The 20,377-nt window shown below is 38.6% G+C and overlaps 1 protein-coding gene across 1 annotated transcript in view; it reads right to left on the bottom strand.

Moving 5' to 3' along the window:
* Positions 1 to 20,377, bottom strand: part of ZNF652 (zinc finger protein 652) — an 80,025-nt gene that overhangs the window by 10,684 nt on the left and 48,964 nt on the right. The window contains exons 2-5 of the mRNA XM_090291314.1: positions 10,035 to 11,189; positions 7,181 to 7,328; positions 6,703 to 6,818; positions 6,118 to 6,262 (exon numbers count right to left, since the gene is read on the bottom strand). Of these exons, the coding sequence (XP_090147440.1) occupies positions 6,118 to 6,262; positions 6,703 to 6,818; positions 7,181 to 7,328; positions 10,035 to 10,934 (1,309 nt within the window). The 5' untranslated portion in view covers positions 10,935 to 11,189. The remainder of the gene's footprint in view (positions 1 to 6,117; positions 6,263 to 6,702; positions 6,819 to 7,180; positions 7,329 to 10,034; positions 11,190 to 20,377) is intronic.

Raw genomic sequence — 20,377 nt, 5'->3', positions numbered from 1 at the left:
CCAATGAGCATATGAAAAAATGTTCACTCTTACTTAGCAATTAAATGCAAGTTAATGCCCTGAAACTAGAAATCAACCTCAGAGAAAAAAATCAAAGACACCCAAACTCATTGAGATTGAATAACATGCTATTAAATAACGAATGGGTCAACAATGACATCAAAGAAGAAATCAAGAAATTTCTAGAAACTAATGATAATGAGCACACAACAACCCAAAACCTGTGGGACACAGCAAAAGCAGTCCTGAGAGGGAAGTTTATAGCAATACAGGCATATCTGAAAAGGCTAGAAGAATCTCAAATAAAAAACCTAACCACAGTGCTACAAGAACTAGAACAACAACAACAAACAAAGCCTAGGGCAAGAAGAAGGAATGAAATCATCAAGATCAGAGCAGAACTAAATGACATAGAGACTAAACAAACAATCCAAAAGATCAACAAAACTAGGAGCTGGTTCTTCGAAAAAATCAACAAAATCGACAAGCCCCTAGCCAGTCTAATCAAGAAAAAAAGAGAGAAGACACAAATAAACAAAATCAGAAATGAAAGAGGAGAAATCACGACTGATACCTCAGAAATACAAATGATAGTTAGAAATTACTTCAGACAACTGTATGACAAGAAATTTGACAATCTAGAAGAAATGGACAAATTTCTAGAAACATACAACCTTCCAAAACTAAATCAAGAAGAAGTGGAAAGTCTCAACAAACCAATAACAAAAAAGGAAATTGAAACAGTAATCCAAAATCTCCCGGCACACAAAAGCCCTGGACCGGATGGCTTCACAGGCGAATTCTACAAAACATTCAGGGAAGAACTAACTCCTATCCTCCTCAAACTGTTCCAAAAAATCCAAGAAGAGGGGAAAATCCCAAACTCTTTCTATGGAGCCAGTATTATCCTAATCCCCAAACCAGGTCAAGACACAACAAAGAAAGAAAACTATAGGCCAATATCACTGATGAACATCGATGCTAAAATCCTCAATAAAATATTGGCAAACAGGATCCAGCAATACATCAAAAAGATCATACATCATGATCAAGTGGGCTTCATTCCAGGGATGCAAGGATGGTTTAATATTCGCAAATCAATAAATATAATACATCACCTAAACAGAATGAAAGACAAAAATCACATGATCATATCAATAGATGCAGAAAAAGCATTTGATAAAGTACAACACCCATTTATGATGAAAACACTCAGCAAAATGGGAATAAAGGGAGCATATCTTAACATAATAAAGGCTATATATGAGAAGCCTGAGGCCAACATCATACTCAATGGACAAAAACTGAAAGCATTCCCCCTGAACTCAGGAACTAGACAAGGTTGTCCACTCTCTCCACTCCTTTTCAACATAGTGTTGGAAGTCCTAGCCACAGCAATCAGACAAGAAAAAGAAATAAAAGGCATCCAAATTGGGAAAGAGGAAGTGAAACTTTCATTATATGCAGATGACATGATAGTATACCTAGAAAATCCTATGAACTCCACTAAAAGACTACTCAATAAGTGAATTTGGCAAAATCGCAGGGTACAAAATAAATATACAGAAATCTAAGGCATTTCTGTACACCAACAATAAAATAGCAGAGACAGAGACAAAAAAGAAAATACCATTTACTATAGCAACAAGAAAAATAAAGTACCTAGGAGTAAACTTAACCAAAGAGATAAAAGACCTGTACTCTGAAAATTACATAACATTGAAGAAAGAAATTAAGGAAGAAACAAATAAATGGAAGCAAATACCATGTTCTTGGATGGGAAGAATCAACATCATCAAAATGGCCATACTACCCAAAGCAATTTACAAATTCAATGCAATCCCTATTAAAATACCAATGACATATTTCACAGACCTAGAACAAATACTCCATAAATTCATATGGAACCAAAAAAGACCCCGAATAGCAAAAGCAATCTTGAGACAGAAGAACACAGCAGGAGGAATCACAACACCAGATATCAAACAATACTACAAAGCCACTGTAATCAAAACAGTATGGTACTGGCATAAGAACAGACATATAGATCAGTGGAACAGAATAGAGAGTCCAGAAATAAACCCAGGCCTCTATGGTCAACTAATCTTTGATAAAGGAGGAAGGAACATAAAATGGAGTGAGAAGAGCCTCTTTAACAAATGGTGCTGGGAGAACTGGATAGGGACCTGCAAAAAAATGAAACTAGACCACCAACTAACACCACACACGAAAATAAACTCAAGATGGATCAAAGACTTAAATGTAAGCCGTGACACCATAAAAGTCCTAGAGGAAAACATAGGCAAGAAAATATCAGATATCTCACGTAACAATCTCTTCACGGATACATCTCCTAAAGCAAGAGAAATAAAGGAAAAAATAAATAAATGGGATTACATCAAACTGAAGAGTTTCTGCTCAGCAAAAGAAAACATCAGCAAGATGAAAAGGAAACCAACCATATGGGAAAACATATTTGCCAATGACATCACAGACAGGGGACTGATTTCCAAAATATATAAAGAGCTGATACGACTCAACATCAAGAAAACAAACAACCCAATTAAAAAATGGGCAAGGGACCTGAACAAACACTTCTCCGAAGAGGACATACAGAAGGTCCATAGACACATGAAAAAATGCTCAACATCATTAGCCATCAGGGAGATGCAAATAAAAACCACAATGAGATACCATTTTACACCAGTCAGAATGGCCATCATCAACAAATCAACAAGCAACAAGTGCTGGCGAGGATGTGGAGAAACGGGAACCCTACTGCACTGTTGGTGGGAATGCAGACTGGTGCAGCCACTATGGAGAACAGTATGGAATTACCTCAAAAGATTAAAAATGGAACTGCCTTTTGAACCAGCGACTCCACTACTAGGATTATACCCGAAGAATCTTGAAACCCCAATTCAAAAGAACTTATGCACCCCTATGTTCATTGCAGCACTGTTTACAATAGCTAAGTGCTGGAAACAACCTAAGTGCCCATCTGTAGATGAGTGGATCAAAAAACTGTGGTACATTTACACAATGGAATACTATGTAGCAGAAAGAAAGAAGGAACTCCTGCCATTTGCAACAACATGGATGGAACTAGAGAGAATTATGCTTAGTGAAATAAGCCAGGCAAAGAAAGAAAAATACCATATGATATCACCTAATACAGGAAACTAAAGAACAACACAAACAAAGGAACTAAATAGAACAAAGAGCAGAATAGCAGTCAATAGGGGGGAGGGGAGAGGGAGAGAAGGGGGATAAGTAAGGGAAGGGTTTAATTAAAGAGCCTGTATGAAAGACTCATGGACATGGACAACGGGGAGGGATATGATTGTGGGAGAGGGGGTGGGTTGGGTGGGGGAGAGAAATTGGGGGAAAAGGGGACAGCTGTAATTGAAAAACCAAAATAAAAAAATTAAAAAAAATAAATAAATAAAAGATGTAGAGAAAAAAAAAATAAATAAATGCAAGTTAATACAATAGAAAGCATTTCTCACCTGTCAAATCAGCAAGGATTTATTTAGCATTGGAAAGGGTTGAGGAACTTGGTATTTTCATGCACAGCTGGTGCACGGCTACTTTGTAACATACCATCAAGTCTTAAAAAATGTGCATATCCCTTTGCCCTCATGATCCCATTTCTAGAAAACTAAGTAATACAGTTCATCACAGTATTATTTATTTATAACAGTAGGAAAATTGGAAACAAATAACCTAAAATGTCTAATAGGGAATTGGCTAAATAAAGTGGAGGTAGCACATGCTTTAATTTGTAGGATTGTTGTAAAAATATGATTATATTGATTAAATGAGAAAATATATGTAAAGCATTTAAGACAGTGCCTGGTATATATGTGCATAATAAATGATGGCTATTATTACCATTAAGATGATGTTGCTATCAATGACACAATACAGTAAAATAAAAAGCAGGTCACAATAGAGTGGGAAGACCCAAATTTTGTCTTATTACTATATATATGAACACATACACACTTATGCATGGTATCTATCCATATCTATATCAAGAAACAAAAGAATTTTTAGAAATATATGCCAAAATGTTTATTTATTGATTTTTTTTTTTAAGAGAAAGGGAGGTAGGAAGGAAGGGAGAGAGAGAAAGAGAGAGAGAAATATTGATTTGTTGCCCACTTATTTATGCATTCATTGGTTATTCTTGTATGTACCCTGACCGGGAATGAAAACCACAGCCTTGGCATATCAGGACGATGCTCTCACCAACTGAGTTACCAGGCCAGAGCTTACCGAAACATTAACAGTAGTGATCCATTAGTGATAATGGTCCATTTTTATTTTGTCTTCAATTTTCATATTTTCAAATGTAGTTTAATAAGTATGTACTACTCTTTTAATAAGAAGGACAAAAATCTAAGAGAATTTAGAAGAAATAGGAAATGTTCAGCTTGCCTAGCTGGTCAAAGAATACTTAACATAAAATTTTATTCAACAAATACATTAATCACAAAATACACACTGTCATATTATGGACATTTAAGGCTCTGAAGAAAGAAAGAAGAACAAAGCGGGAGGAAGAAAAAGAAAGAAATGCAGGGGAGGAGAGGAAAGAATGGGGAGAACAATCACAGGGAGATGTGAGGAGAAGAGGAGGGGGTGCAGAGGCACAGACTCGGGCAGTGCTAGGTGTCTTCCAGTCTTGTGTTGTCTACCGGGCACCTACTGCGTGCTAAGCACTGTGCATGGATGCGACAAAACTGCTGCCTTCAAGACATATTTTCTGTCTAGTTCCACAGTTTCTGCTGAGTAGCAAAACCTGAACCCTAAAAGTGACTTCAAACTTAGAGCCTATCCAAGAACCACCAAATTAAGAGAATTTGTTAAATATTCTATATGTTCTGCTATACATTTAGGCTTCAAAATCACCATTACCTTTTGAGGTGTAATTTACTTAAATAAACTCTTCATATAGCCTAATTCTTAAAATCTGAGGGTGCTCTGCTCTGAATCGGCATTTCTCTTGGGACTTCAACAGAGAAATAAATGGAACCTAATGAGATTCAGTCATGGGCAGAAATTCCTCACCACTAGTTAAGCAAAAGGAACACCAGGCTAAGCAATATAATCTCTTGTAGTTCTTTCCAGCTCCGTTACTCTGTAGACCACTGATTTTCAACCTTTTTCATCTCATGGCACACATAAACTAATTACTAAAATTCTGCAGCAGCACACCAAAAAATGTATTTTTTGCAGATCTGACAAAAAAATAAGAATAATTTTGATTCATTCTCACCAAACAGCTATTGTTGTATTGGTTGTTGTCATTTTTTAAAAATTTGACAGTCTAAGGGAAAAGAGGTTAGTGCCCCTAAGTAGTCAGTATTACATGTTTTAAAAATTCTTGTGGCACACCGATTGAAAATTGCTTCTGTAGACTACAAGAACCTAGAATCTTATGATTAGATTTTATTTAAAAACCTGAAAAATGTTTAATATTGTTCAATTTCTTCAAAGGCAGCTAATCCCAGAATATGAAGTTAAGACTGAGATACAAAGACAGTGTTTTCAAGGGAAGCTATTATTTTAGCCAGTTCCCTGGAAGGTGGATAGTCAAATGCTTACAAGATTCAAATCCATGCTATGGAGCATATACCCCTAAAAACACAATGTGGGTATAATGTTATTTAACCTCATTGGATGGATCTGTTCCTGAATAGTAGTACATTTTGGTAAATTAAACCAATCAAACTTTTAAAGAGTACTGAGAGGGTATTCTACTTGAAACAGTTAGTGTCCTCCAGTTTTTAAAGGTCCAGAACCCTTTCCTTAGAAAAAATATACACAAAACAAGTTTCGTACCATTTCAGTAGACTACATGCCCCAAGTAAAGAATCCATTCCCTTGAAGGAACTCACAGTCAAAAGGCACTAACAAATAATCCTTTTTAAGAGTATGAAAGCCTAATTATTCAGTACCATAAATTAATTTTTATATTTCAGGTATATTTAAAGTGAAATTTCCACTTAGAATGAAAATTGGTGGTTTAGATTTTGAAATAAACACACTCACAGGCAGTCATCAATGAGTACTTAAGACACAGCTGTACCTTTCCCAAGACGTTCTTACCAGTGTGTGTTTTCATGTGTTCATCGAAGTACTGCTTCATGTTGAAATCCTTGCCACACCACTGGCACATGAACTGTTTGTGCCCAATGTGGATGCTCATGTGGGAGCGGAGCTGGTACTTGTACTGAAACCTTTCGTCACAGTTCTGTATTGAACACAGTGGAGATTTTTGACTGCCAAGTGTAACACTTTATTTGAGCCCACCTTATACAGTCTCTGGGAACAGGTTAACTTTTCCTACTCAGAACTGAACCTGTTTTTGTCGACTGTTTGGCTCTGCTATAATTCTGCAGCTGGGTTATTAATACAAGGGAGAACTTTCATATAATGACCACAGAAGTATACCCAACTTCTCTAAATTACATGCGTTATTCCCAAATTTAACTTACTCCAAGGGAGTTAACAACGTGTTTAAAAAGATATTTCTCTACTGAGCAGTGAGATAACAAACACCCGCTCCGGACGAGAGCCTGGAGGCCCCTTGGGAACGCAGCCTGGCGCCTGTCTCCTCAGCACCCCCCCACTGCTTCACCACAGAAAAAGGCTAGCAGTTAGGCCCGGGGCTGGTGGAAGCACACTCCTTACCTCACACCTGAAGGGCTTCTCTCCAGAATGCTGCAAAGAGTGCACCTTGAGTGACATACTGCGTTTGAATGACTTTCCACAGGTTTCACATGTAAAAGGCATGTCTTTTGTGTGTGCTGCAACACAGAATGTACTTATATTCAAAATAAGTTCACCCAAAAGCTCAAACTGAAAAAGATTGGTGTCCTACTGTAAGGTCATCATGCCATCTTAATTTATTTTCTACACTCAAATTTGTGAGGCTTTAATAGTAATGTTCTGAAGAGAAATAAAAAGCAACGTTGAAAAGACACCTGGGTGTGGAAGACTGTACCATCCAATTTGGTCATGCTTACTGAAGACATGTTGCATTTAGTTTCAACATGTCAAAAATGGCTACAGTAAGGCAGTTTCTCATAAACTGCCCAATCCAGAGCATAACACACACCAAAGAGCACGGGAAAATTATAGGTGTGAGAGAAAAGCAGACAAAACTTACCAACCATGTGTTTCCGCACATGAGCCATGGTATAGAATTTCTTCTCACAAATTTCACAGGAAAATTTCTTTTCTGCATATCCATGGACAATCTTGATATGTTCATGAAGGGACCAGAGTTTCTTGAATGATTTGTTACAGGAAACACACTGAGCAGGATAAATAAAAATAATCTTTATTTATAAGGGCTTGCAGAAAGCCATACCTGCCCACTGGCAGATGACATGGGTGTGCTTTAGATTCACGGCACAAGACCAGAATCCAAACAAATGCTATTCTTCCATGGAGTCCATGTTCCAACACCAATATTGGTGTGTTCTATTTTCCAAGATGCATCTTTTAGAGACACACTGGGAGTGTAAAATCAATGGCAAAAAATAAGACAAGAAAAAGTGGGAAGTTCCACTAATATCAAAGAATTGACTGCTTTTATCAAGTTTGTGTTGCACCTATAAAAAAAAACCTCCAAGTTTTTTTTTTGTTTTTTTTTAATATATAAAGTAACAAAAGCAGCTGCTTCCTACATGTGGGTCACTAATAGGGGATTACCAGAAAATACAAAGTAATTTAAAATTAGCATAAATAAAAATAAGAAAAAACAAAATACATGTTAATAGTTATAGATCTGTAGAAGTATAACAATGTTTGTGTTCCTTAGAGAGTGTATCTGGAGCCTTCATTAACACAAATTATTGAGATTTTATTGTATTTTTCCAAATCTCATTTGCTCTATTAAATAGTTCCCTCTGGCAGAATTTAATGTAACCTCTCAACTGTTAATACCATTCTCCCTTTTCCCTTCTGGCCCAGCTCCAGATGTCTCGTACAAGTACCTATAGCAGCGATTTTCAACCAGTGTGCCGCAAGAATTTTTAAAATATGCCCATACCTGACTATTTAGTCAGGGGTACTGATATCTTTCCCTGTAGGTTGTCAAATTTTAAAAAATGACAAAAGCAACACAACAACAGCCATCCAGTGTGGATGAATCAAAATTATACCTATTTTTTTTGTTAGATCAGCAAAAAATATATATTTTGGTGTGCTGCAGAATTTTAGTGATTAGCTTATGTGTGCCACGAGATGAAAAAGGTTGAAAATCGCTAACCTACAGGAAACACATGCAACATTGCTTAGTTCCTTAAATTATGGATCACTAATAGTCTAGAATCAGGCATAAAGTCTTATGAAAATAAAATGCTCTGGTTAAAGCAAAAACAATACTAGAAAGTCTAGGTAACCATCAGACTCTGGGACACTTGGGGAACAAGCTGGTATCACTGTAAATAAAGATCTCTTAACATTACTGTTACTTTAGGAAACAAGGACTCAAGAGTTAAAGGTAAGCAGTTAAAGGTAAGCCTAAGGCTGCACAGTGCTTGAGAAAAGGACAGACAACTTCTATAAACCATTTTGAATGGCAAGGTTTTAATTTTTACTTGTTACTAGGCCATCATGATTATTAGGATCCATACTTAATAACAAAGCAGTGTTCTTAAGGCCGGTAGTTTATTTAGCAGCATCCAAAAACCTAAACCCATGTTGAAATGTATTATGGTGAGGAAGTGAGGAAAGTCACACACAAAAAAGATTCAATGTTTTCTTTTCTGTAACTTAATAAATTTAAGTTAAAAAAACAAAACAAAACTATATAAAGGTCTTCAGGAATCACACAGAACCGAGTTTGCCCCCTAGGGTGCAGCACTGCATCACACGCCCTTTGGCCCGAACTGTTGCCACCAACTCATCACCAAGCAAGGCACTGGGAGTCGTGGAAGGTACGGGGGGCGTAATGACTCAAGTTTTCTTTTAATTACCCAGCATGTGGGAGATCAAATCACAACTGACGAATCCAAAAGCAGTGAATTTTTAGCAGATGTAATTTACATTTAAAAACTGTCTTTAAAGAAAAGCAATGATCTCAGTGGTTGATTAAAAGCAAGAGGAAATGTGAAAAATAAGGGGCACTCCAGGAAACAAAACAGTTGAATCTTTTATAAGAAATTTAGCTTAAATACGGTATAAAATATGTCTATTTTCCATATTTTATGGAGGCGTTAATAGACTTACCTTTCATAAGTATTCATTAATATGCATTCTCATATGCAAACCAATATGGCTCAACACAGCAATATAATTCACTCAACATAATATAATTAGCACACTTCTTAACCTATCACAATATAGTCCTTTCAAGGCACCAGCCTGGTTTGAATACCATGTTGTGTTACCTTAATGATACAATACGGTAGCATTACATAAACTCACTGCCAGGTGGGCAACATTTTCAACCAGCTCAGCCTCTGTTTAATGTTTGCACATTCCCATGGGCTCAGCCTCTTGACAAATTTAGTGTTGTCATCTCTCCACTGGTAAAAGCAAACTCACTCCTGGAGATCTTCCATTTCCACCGGTCTGAGTCATTATGGTTTTGGCACTAGAATCTGGAATCCTTTTAAGCCTAGAAAGGGACCGCTCTCTATTCCTGAACTTTGCTCAGTATTTCCCACCTTGACAGAGAAGATACCAGAATGAATTACAATGCATGTCCTACAACTGTGAATCTCAGTGCGAGGTCGGTGTTGACTTTACCTCCTGGGCAATCACCTATAACAGATCCCCCTTCCAGTGAACCTGGGTTCCCACTAGTCCAGTGTCAGTTAAATTTAATGCTTTTGAAATAAAATGTTAAGCCTGGGTTTTGAAAAGACCAAAGCAGGAGGTTTTAAAGAGATAAATTGGTGAAATCTGTCCCTTCGGCCTCTATTGTATTTATTCTCTTGGGCAGATACCAGGTGAGTCTGAACAGTCAGGTTCTATTCTGGAAAGTTTGCCCTCTCGGTGATGAAACCTACCTGAATATTTTTTTCACAGTCTGTTTGCTGGTGAAGGGACAGCTCACTTTCCAGGACAAACTTCTTGCCACATTTATCACAAATCTGCATGCGCCTGTGAGTAACGTTCATGTGCTTTTCCAGGTACCAGCGAGTATTAAACACCCTGGGGCACTTCTCACAGGTCAGAGTCTCTTTCTCTTCACACTTAGCTTTCTGGACTGGTGCTTTGGGCTCCTTTGCAGCCCGCTTCTTACGCTTAGGTGGCTCTACACTCTTCCTACGACCTCTTGTAGTTCTGGGAGCAGGGGACGTGGCAGCTGCGGCAACAGAAGCAGCTCTCCTCGTTCTCCTTTGTGCAACGCTGACCTGCTCCACAGTCTTCTCCTTTTTCTTCTGCCTTTCATTCTCTCCATAGTCACTGCTGTCATCTGTGGCCTCTTCCTCACTCTCTTCCTCTTCCTCCTCACTGCTTGTCTTAAGAACAGGAGTCTCTTTGGACTGAGAAGAGACACCCTTTTCCCCTTTAGATACATTTAATGTTTGATTATTAAGGTTTACCTCCACTATGATCTGCTCCCTTTTGTAAGAGACCTCCTCCTCCTCCTCCTCCGTGTCATCAGAATTCTCCCGGTCTTCTTTCACAGCATGCACGTCAGACACGGCTCTTGTCTCCCTGAAATATGGTTGTTCCTCTGTTTCGTGGAGATGCGGTTTGCTCATCTTGGTGTCCACTAACGCAGAATAAGGACTTCCTGATTCCCTTTTGTACACTTTGGTGGACAGGTCAAGTTCTTGGTTGGCACCATGATAAAAGGTAGATGGCACTTGACCCCGACGGCTATCTTCTTGTGCCATTCCTGCTACATGCACAGCACAGTTTTCAACCAGCTCTTGACAGGAACTGGCTGTGTGGCTCATTGGTAAGTGGCCCAATTTATTAAGCAGTTCAGACTATAAAGAAGTAGCTTTAAAACAGGGTATTTATGAAGACTCAAATCTTTTTCCATCCACAAAGACTCACTCAAATGACAAAAAAGGTATTCGGGAACCTGTATGCAATTCTTCCAGTGTTGCAGCACCAAAGCATCAGTCAAAGGTTTGGTATTATGGCAAGAGCGGAGCACTAGTGATTTTTCTTTTGAAGACGGCTGCAAGTGACTTAGAGCATCTTATCTACAAAGAAGAGGAAAGAAGAAAAAAGGTCAGATACCACTATTTCCTTCGTATAGCATGCACTTACACCATACAACAAACACAGCTTAAAATGATTCAACTCTTTGTACATACAATTCTTTATCTTGCTTAAATGGTGCTGTGTGGGCCACTGTTTTACTGAGTTACATGAATTCAACAAACATTTAGTTAGAATTAGATTCTAAGTAAATTTTAAGATAGCAGAAGTCACTATCCCTTTACTGAGATATCCTCCGAGCTTAGCACAGTGCCCAGTACTTGGTGGGTGTTCACTATATATTTGATGTCTAAATGAATAGCTACTATTGCATAGCGTTCATTATCCTAGATGCTAGGGGACACACTGAAATGGCAAAATATATGGTCTCTGTCCACAAGGAGTTTATAGTCTTATTTATTATACGCCTTGTACATGAAACACACAAGCCCTTTACACTGGCTGGCTTTCTTTTCAGACACCACTCTGCAACACAGTGAAAACCCACAAAATAAAGGTGGTAGTAGGTTAGGCACTGAGGACCAGGAAAATAAAAAAGTTAATTGTCACAACTATTGGTGACAGGAAATGTCCCTGGCTTTAAATAGTTTTAATCTAGGTATAGATATTACTAAAGATACTATTGTTTTCAAATTTATCAGAGTAAGTTCAAAGTTACCAAGTATTTTCGAATTTATTCTATGCAGAGCTCACTAGATCCACTAAACAACTGGGTGATTTTTCACGCGTCAGTTGCACAGAAATCGAAATTCTAAGAAACAGTAACCATCAGGTTGATATGGTTCCAAGAAAAATAAAACCATCAATTAAAAAAAAAAAGATCAGAAAGGCACATAATTTGCTTTGTGAAATACCTCACATTGCTGTTTAGCCAACTACCTAACCTCTGAATCATATGAATATTACTGCAAACACATAGCCTGTCTAGTTGACAAAAGGAAGAAAACTAGTCTTTACTGAATGCCTGCTATGAGCACATGCACTGTAAAGGTGCTTATTATCTACTATTTCTACTTAATAACCACCACAAAACTTTGGGGTTGATTTTTAAATTATTCTTCTCTTTTCTTTTTCCTTTTTCTTATGGGTTTATTCTTTTAAAAATTATTTTACTTTCATTTTAGTGGAATTTCAGAAAGGAGTGGTGATAAGTGCTATATTTATACTTTTAAAAAGTTTATTAATGATAAAATTATGTCTCTGGGAAGCTAATTTATCTAAAATCACATATTTATTCAATGACAAAAGCAATGTTTAACCCCAGGCCTGACTGACTCCAAAGCTCATGGTCTAGCTCTACGATGACAAATGACACTCCAAATAATAACTGAAAATCAATTATTCCTGTAAGCACAATATTTTTTTGCAACAAACAGTTTCATGCCTCATATTTTAAAGATTTTTTAAAAATTTATTTTTAGAAAGAGGTGATAAGGGAAGGAGAAAGGGAGAGAAACACTGATGTATGAGAGAAACATCAACTGGTTGCCTCTCACACACCTCCAACTGGGGACCTGGCCTGCAACCCAGACATGTGCCCTGACTGGAAATCGAACTGGTGACCTTTCAGTTCACAGGCCAGCACTCAGTCCACTGAGCCACACCAGCCAGGGCTCATACCTCATATTTTAAGTTGGAAAATCCTAGTAGATTTACTTTGCATGTGCCAAAACTTCTGACCCATGGAAATAATGTAAACTACTACAAGTACTGTTATATAAACTTACTCACATTAATTATTTCACATTACCAAGGGAAGAGAGACAGTAAAGTTCAACTAACCAGAAAAAGCTATTAATAGAAAATAAATAAAATTCAAGGAGACAAAGAAAAAAAAAAAGAAGAGAAATCCTTTGTGGTAGTCATTAATACATTCTCCCCAAATATTTCTGGGCACATGGTAGAAGTGTACTTTCTAACCCTGCCCCCACCCCTGGAGTTGGGTGGGGCCCTCCGACTAGTTCTGGCCAGTACCTCCTGAGTAGATGTGACACAAGAAGGCCAGGGCATTTTCTAACTAATATGAGACCCTCCAGACCTCTCTCCCTCTGCCACAGGGACCAGCAATCTTCAAGGTGATGACTGGTGCCACTGCTATCACAGGATATGTGCACAGTGCAGTGGATTTTTTTAAAAATTACTTTTACACAGAGTGTGTTTAAAAGCCATTGAGATCTTGTGTTGTTTATTTCTGCAGCATAATCTGGACTACCCGGATAGAATCCAGAAGTGGGGTGCTGCTTCATCAAAAACCTAAAATATACAAAAAAGGCTTAGGAGCTGGGTAGAAGAAGGCAAAGAAACTGTTACTGGAGGCTAAAAGGAGAGTAACTCACATCATGCAGTGGTGAAGTTACTGGTGAAACTATCACCAAATTATCTCCTAAGATAGATAATATGCCACAGACCTTAAAGCTCTAGTGGAAAAATGGACTATTAGACTATTAAAATATAGTGCTGGTTACTGCTGTCTGTATTTAACAAATTATTACATGCAAAGGATGAATTCAGAAAAAAAAAAGGTTTATAAACAGGAATAAAATGAGTCCAGGAAATCAGCAGTTTGTAGGGTTAGAAGAAGCAAGTGCTTAAAATAAAACTAAGGTCTTTGATACACAGATGCTGATTAGAATTCATTCAGGAGGAAAGAATCAAATCAAATATTTGGTCTTCACAAGCATTAATAAAACTCCCCAACTGATGAGGTTGGGTCCAATAAAATAGCTTTTCTAAAATGAGACTAAAAATGAGTTTCTCTCACTAAAGCAGTCTTATTGTTTTGTTACAAAGCCTTTTTCTCTAACGTGAATTAGTTCAAATGCTATTATTAAAAATAGAAATGATATCAGAATAACTCAGAAGTCATGTTGGTTAACACAAGATTTCCCCCTGCAAATTAATGTTTTGAAATGATCAGGAGAAACTTTCTCAAAATTAGGGGGGGTAAAAAAAAGGCTCTAGCAATATATGAAGACCTTAAGAATAAAGCTATAAATATCCTCCTGTACCTTCCTTTAATGTGAGTTGTCAGCTGCTTCATGGATCACTATACTTTCTACTTTATGTCTGGTGAAGCTGAGGGTACATTTCTCCGCCTGTTTTTATTTATTTTTTAATGTATTTTTTTAATCCTCTCCCAAGTACATTAAAATTTTTTACTGATTCTAGAGAGGGGAAGGGAGAGAAACATCAATGTGAGAAACATGGATCGGCTGCCTCTTGGACACGCCCCCACTGGGGACCAAAACTGCAACCTAGGCATGTGTCCCAACCAGAAATCAAACTCTTGACCTTTCGGTTTGCAGGACGACACCCAACCGAGCCACACCAGCCAAGACTCTTCTCTTGTTTGTTTGTTTGTATAATTTATTGATTATGCTGTTACAGTTGTCCCAATTTTTTCCCCTTTGCCCCCCTCTGCCTGGTATCTCCCTTCCCTCCAGTAACCACCCCCCACCCCCTTCCCACCTTAGTTCATGTCCATGGGTTGTGCATATAAGTTCTTTGGATTTTCCATTTCCTATACTATTCTTAACATCCCCTGTCTATTTTGTACCAACCAATTATGCTTCTTAATCCCTGCACCCTTTCTCCCCTTTCTCCCCCTTCCCCCTCTCCACTGACAATCCTCCATATGATCTCCATATCTGTGGTTCTGTTTCTGTTCTAGTTGTTTGCTTAGTTTGTTTTTGTTTTCTAGATTCAGTTGTTGATAGCTGTGAGTTTGTTGTCATTTTAATGGTCATAGTTTTGATCATCTTCTTTTTCTTAAATGTGTCCCTTTAACATTTCATATAATAAGGGCTTGGTGATAATGAACGCCTTTAGCTTTACCTTGTCTGGGAAGCACTTTATCTGCCCTTCCATTCTAAATGATCACTTTGCTGGATAGAGTCATCTTGGTTGTAGGTCCTTGCCTTTCATCACTTTCTTTTTTTTTTTTTTAAGACTTTTTCCCATTTTTTAAATTGTTGTTCTATTACAGTTGTCCTATTTCCCCCTATTGATCTCCCCTATCATCACTTTCAATACTTCTTGCCTGCAAAGTTTCTTTTCAGAAATCAGCTGACAAGTCTTACGGGAACTCCTTTGGAGGTAACCCTCATCTTTTCTCCTGTTGCTTTTAAGGTTCTCTCTTTATCTTTAACCTTTAGCATTTTAATTATGATGTGTCTTGGTGTGGTCTTCTTTGGGTCTAGTTCGTTTGGGACTCTCTATGCTTCCTGGACTTATATGTGTATTTCAATAGCCAAAACAGGTAAGTTTTCCTTCATTATTTTTCCAAATAAGTTCAATGTCTTGCTCTTCCTCTTCTTCTTCTGGCACCTCTATGATTCAGATGTTGGTATGTTTAAGTTGTCCCAGAGATTCCTAAGCCTCTCTTCGTTTTTTCATTCTGTACTGGGTGACTGTTTCTTTCTTATGTTTTAAATTTTTGATTTGAACCCCAGCTTCCTTCTCTTCACTATTGGTTTCATGTGGATTTTTCTTCATTTCACTTAGTATAGCCTTCGCTCCTTTCCTTATGTGTTTGCCATACTCAATAATTTCTGTGATTATCATTATTACCAGTGTTTCGAACTCTGCATCTGTTAGGTTGGCTATCTCCTCCTCATTTAGTTCTCCCTCTGGAGCCTTGATCTACTCCTCCTTTGGGCCATACTAACCTGTCCCAACTTGATAGTCTTCCTGTGTTTGCCTCTGTGTATTAGATAGAGCTAAGGCACCTGTTTATGCTGCAAGGGGAGGAACCTTAGGTATCTGTCAGTGCTGGGGGGCAGTTTCACAGCCTTGCAGTGTTGTATGTGGGGGAGGAGTCAGAGAGGGAACAATGCCGCTTGCTTGGCACTCACCCCTTTCCCAGTTATTTCACCCACTTCCTGTATGTGACTGACAGTACCCTCTAGCTGTTGCCCTGGTGATGGTTCTCAGACTGCGTTCTAGGACTGTGGGGGCCCTCTAAATGGACTCTCCTCAGAGACTGGCAGTTTCTTCCACCACCCCAACCCCCACTGGTTTTCACAGCCAGAAAAATGAGGCTCTGCTTTCCTGGCGCTGGAACCATGAGCTGCATGGTCTGGTACAGGGCTGGATCATTCCTCAGGTGTCCCTCCTGGCTTTTATAATGTGACTGAGCTTTCCGCCAGCTAGCTGCAGCCACTGCCTTGCCGCAACCGCCATTCCATGTCCTCTCCACCCCTGCTCCACACCTCTGCCCCTCCTATCTACCTGTATGAGTACTACTTCTTTATAACTTTGTTTGTTGGACTTTCATGCAGTTCAATTTTCTGGAAGTTCTGATTGTTTTTTGTTTTGAGGTAGATATAATTATTCTTACGGTTGTGCAAGGAGGAGAAGCGTGTCTACCTACGCCTCCATCTTGTCTGGAAGTCTCTTTTCTCCTGTTTTTAAAAAAAGTTTTTGGCTACAGGCCTCTACCATCGTGACAGGCAGCTACTGTCTCAAAAGCCAGTCTCTATTGCAATAGCACACTGTTATCACAACAGGCAGCCACTATTGGGACAGGCAGACACAGTCATGGGAGGAAGCTGCCATCATGACAGGTGGCCACTGATGTGAGAGGAAGCCACTATGGCAACAGGTCACCACTACTGCGACAGGCCTCTACTGTCACAACAGGCAGCTCTGTCACGAGAGCTGTCGCACCAGTAAGACATTATCATGATAAGCAGGTACTATTGCTACAGGCTGCCACTACTGCCAGAGGCAGCTACTCTCATGAAAGACACTATCGCGAGAGGCAGCCACTATTTTAAGGGGCACCTACTTGGCCAGTAACTATCACGAGAGGCAGCTGCTATCGCAAGAGGCAGCTAGAGGGGCCGGACTATGTCGCAACAGGCATCTACACAGCCATTCCCGTGACAGGTAACAACAGTAAGAGGGAAATACAGTATAGTCTTGAACAGGGAGAGAAAGGAAGTGAGGTTAAATGCTGAGAGGCAAAAAGGGACCCAAGAAAAAATTAGGTGCCAAATATGCACCACATTAAATGGAGTACTTTGCCAAGTAAAACAAAATTTTTTTTTTTTTTTTTTTGTAATAACTTGGAAATGTATATTTGGAGACAGCAAAATGGAATCACAGGAGGATGAAATAGATACTCAGTTGGAAGGTTAATAAGATCAAAGACACTATGAAAGTGAATTTACATTTCGAGAATCTTACATCTCTCACCAAGAAAATCAAACTTCGTTAACAGTTTCATCTAAAAGCTTTACTCAAGTTAGAAGCTCTTAACGATTTAAAAGAAATAACTATTTGAAGGAAAGGCTACAAGGAAAAAAACCAGTTGCCTTGCTGGTTTCTCTTTGTCCCTTAGATGCTGTAATTCTACCTTCAGCTATGATGCCTCTGTAGGGGGTTGTTCTATGTGCACATTTGTATTTTTTCTACATACATATTTTTCATGTTTTTATCAGTATTTGGCTTCTATAGACTTTGAAATAAATTTCTAAATACAAAAAAAGAAGTTTTTGATTGCTGAAGCCCACATCATACTACAGATCAAACTTTTTATTGTAAGAAACTGGTCTTTATTGTAAGCTAATGTCCTTAAGGCCCCATATCTTAGAGGAGGAAACAACCACCCAGGGGATTAAGACTGTAAAGATTCAACTGACTGATGCTGGGTGCATAGGCCAGTGGAGATTTAATATGCTTTTTTAGTGTAATTATTATTGTTTTTATTAGTGCACTGATTACACAGTGTTTCACAGATTTTGAGTAGTCTGCCTCAATCCATAAGCCCTGTTTATTTTAGCATACTATTTTGAAGAATTCAGGAAAGTATATATGAAATTATAGCAGAAATATCTGTACTGTACTCAAAATAAGTCAAGGAAGAAGTATGGGATCAAGAAGGCAGAGCTATGAGCAAATCTAAGAAATATGGTTAGAAATGAACTGTGGATGCAGCTAGGGTACACGGAGCTAACTAGAAACAAAGAATAAAAAGCCAACTAGGTTTTAGAGAATGAATAATACCAAAAGAACCACCAGCCTGAGCTAAAAGAGGTTGTGACTGTTCAATACTTAAAGTGGTCTTTGGACCCAAGCATCTTTGGGCAGGAAGTGGGCTAAGAAAGCTATTCATCCCAAGGGGACACATTCCCCATTGCCCATTTCAGCTATAGCTAAGGAAGATAATGGGAAAATAAAGAAGGCCCAAGAGGATGAAGGTAGGGAGTAAAAGAAAATAGACAAGTGAGAGCTGCTGCTAAGGAAGCCAAATCAGGGTCTGTTCAAGAACATGCCCCATCCCCAGAGGGGCCCTCTCAATGACTACTCAGAGGGATTTCAGAATTTGCTACAGTCCACTGACTGCTATATGTCTCCCATTAGTCCTCCCTCTTTCAAATGGGAGGGTTTAAATTTTTTTTTTCTTTTTTTATTGTTGTCCTATTACAGTTGTCCGCTTTTTCCCCCATTGCTCTCCCCTTTCCCGCTCACCCCCCCTCCCACAGTCAATCCCCACCCTGTTGTCCATGTCCATGGGTCATTTATACTAGTTCCATGACTAGACCCTTCCCCCTCATCCTCTCCCCTCTCCACTCTGGTCACTGCCAGTCTGTTCCTTGTTTCCATGCCTCTGGTTCTATTTTGCTCATTTGTTTGTTTTGTTCCTTAGGTTCCTGTATTAGGGGACAGCATATGGTATTTGTCTTTTGCTGCCTGGGCTATTTCACTAAGCATAATACTCTCCTGTTCCATCCATGCTGTCACAGAAGGTAAGAGTTCCTTCTTTCTGCTGTGTAGTATTTCATTATGTAAATATAGCACAGTTTTTTGATCCCCTCATCCACTGATGGGCACTTAGGCTGTTTCCAGCACTTGGCTATTGTAAACAGTGCTGCTATAAACATAAGGGTCCATAGATCCTTCTGAATTGGTGTTTCAGGATTCTTTGGGTATAATCCCAGCAGTGGAATCACTGATGAAAAGGCAGTTCTATTTTAATTTTTTTGAGGAAATCCCATAGTGTTTTCCACAGTGGCTACACCCGTCTGCATTCCCACCAACAGTGCACTAGGGTTCCCTTTTCTCCACATCCTCGCCAGTACTTGTTGTTTGTTGATTTGTTAATGATGGCCATTCTGATTGTGTGAGGTAATATCTCATTGTGGTTTTAATTGCATCTCTCAGATGGCTAGGGATGTTGAGCATTCTTTCATATGCCTATGGGCCCTCTGTATATCCTCCTTGGAGAAGTATCTGTTCAGGTCCTTTGCCCATTTTTAATTGTATTGTCTGTCTTTCTGATGTTGAGTAGTATATGTTCTTTATATATTTTGGAGATCAAACCCTTGTCTGAAGTATCGTTGGCAAATATGTTTTCCCATACGGTTGTTCCCTTTTCATTTTGCTGATATTTTATTTAGCTGAGCAGAAACTCTTTAGTTTGATGTAGTCCCATTTGTTTATTGTTTCCTTTATTTCCCTTGCCTTAGGAGATATATTGGTGAAAATACTACTATGTGGGATATCTGAAATTTTCCTGCCTATGTTTTTCTCCAGGACTTTTATGGTGTCATGGCTTACATTTAAGTCTTTTACCCATCTTGAGTTTATTCTGGTGTGTGGTGTAAGTTGGTGGTCTAGTTTCATTTTTTTGCATATGCCTGTCCAGCTCTCCCAACACCATTTGTTGAAGAGGCTCTTTTTACTCCATTTTATGCTCCTGTCCCCTTTGTCAAATATTAATTGACCATAGAGAAATGGGTTTACTTCTGGGTTCTCTATTCTGCTCCATTGATCTATGTCTGTCCTTATGCCGCACCAGACTGTTTTGATTACAGTGGCCTTGTAATATAGTTAGATATCAGGTATTGTGGTTCCTCCTACTGTGTTCTTCTTTCTCAAGGTTGCTGAGTCTATTTGGGGTTGTTTTTGGTTTCATATAAATTTTTGAAATATTTGTACCTGTATTCCTCTCCCTCTTTTTCTCTTCATCTTCTTAAAGCAGTCCCTTTAGCAATCTCTTGCAATGCTGGTTTGGTGGAGTTGTATTCTTTTAGACTTCTTTTGTCTGGGAAACTCCTTATATTTCACCTTTCATTTTGAATGAGAGCCTTGCTGGGTAGAGTAGTCTTGGTGTACGCTTTTGCTTTTCATTGTCTGGAATGTTTTTTTTTCCTTGCCATTCCTT

Source organism: Furipterus horrens, unplaced genomic scaffold (assembly GCF_987537825.1).
Source record: "Furipterus horrens unplaced genomic scaffold, mFurHor1.1.pri manual_scaffold_11, whole genome shotgun sequence".
Lineage (NCBI taxonomy): Eukaryota > Metazoa > Chordata > Mammalia > Chiroptera > Furipteridae > Furipterus > Furipterus horrens.
The sequence above is the reverse complement of the archived record's forward strand: the minus strand, read 5'-3'. Positions and strand labels throughout refer to the sequence as shown.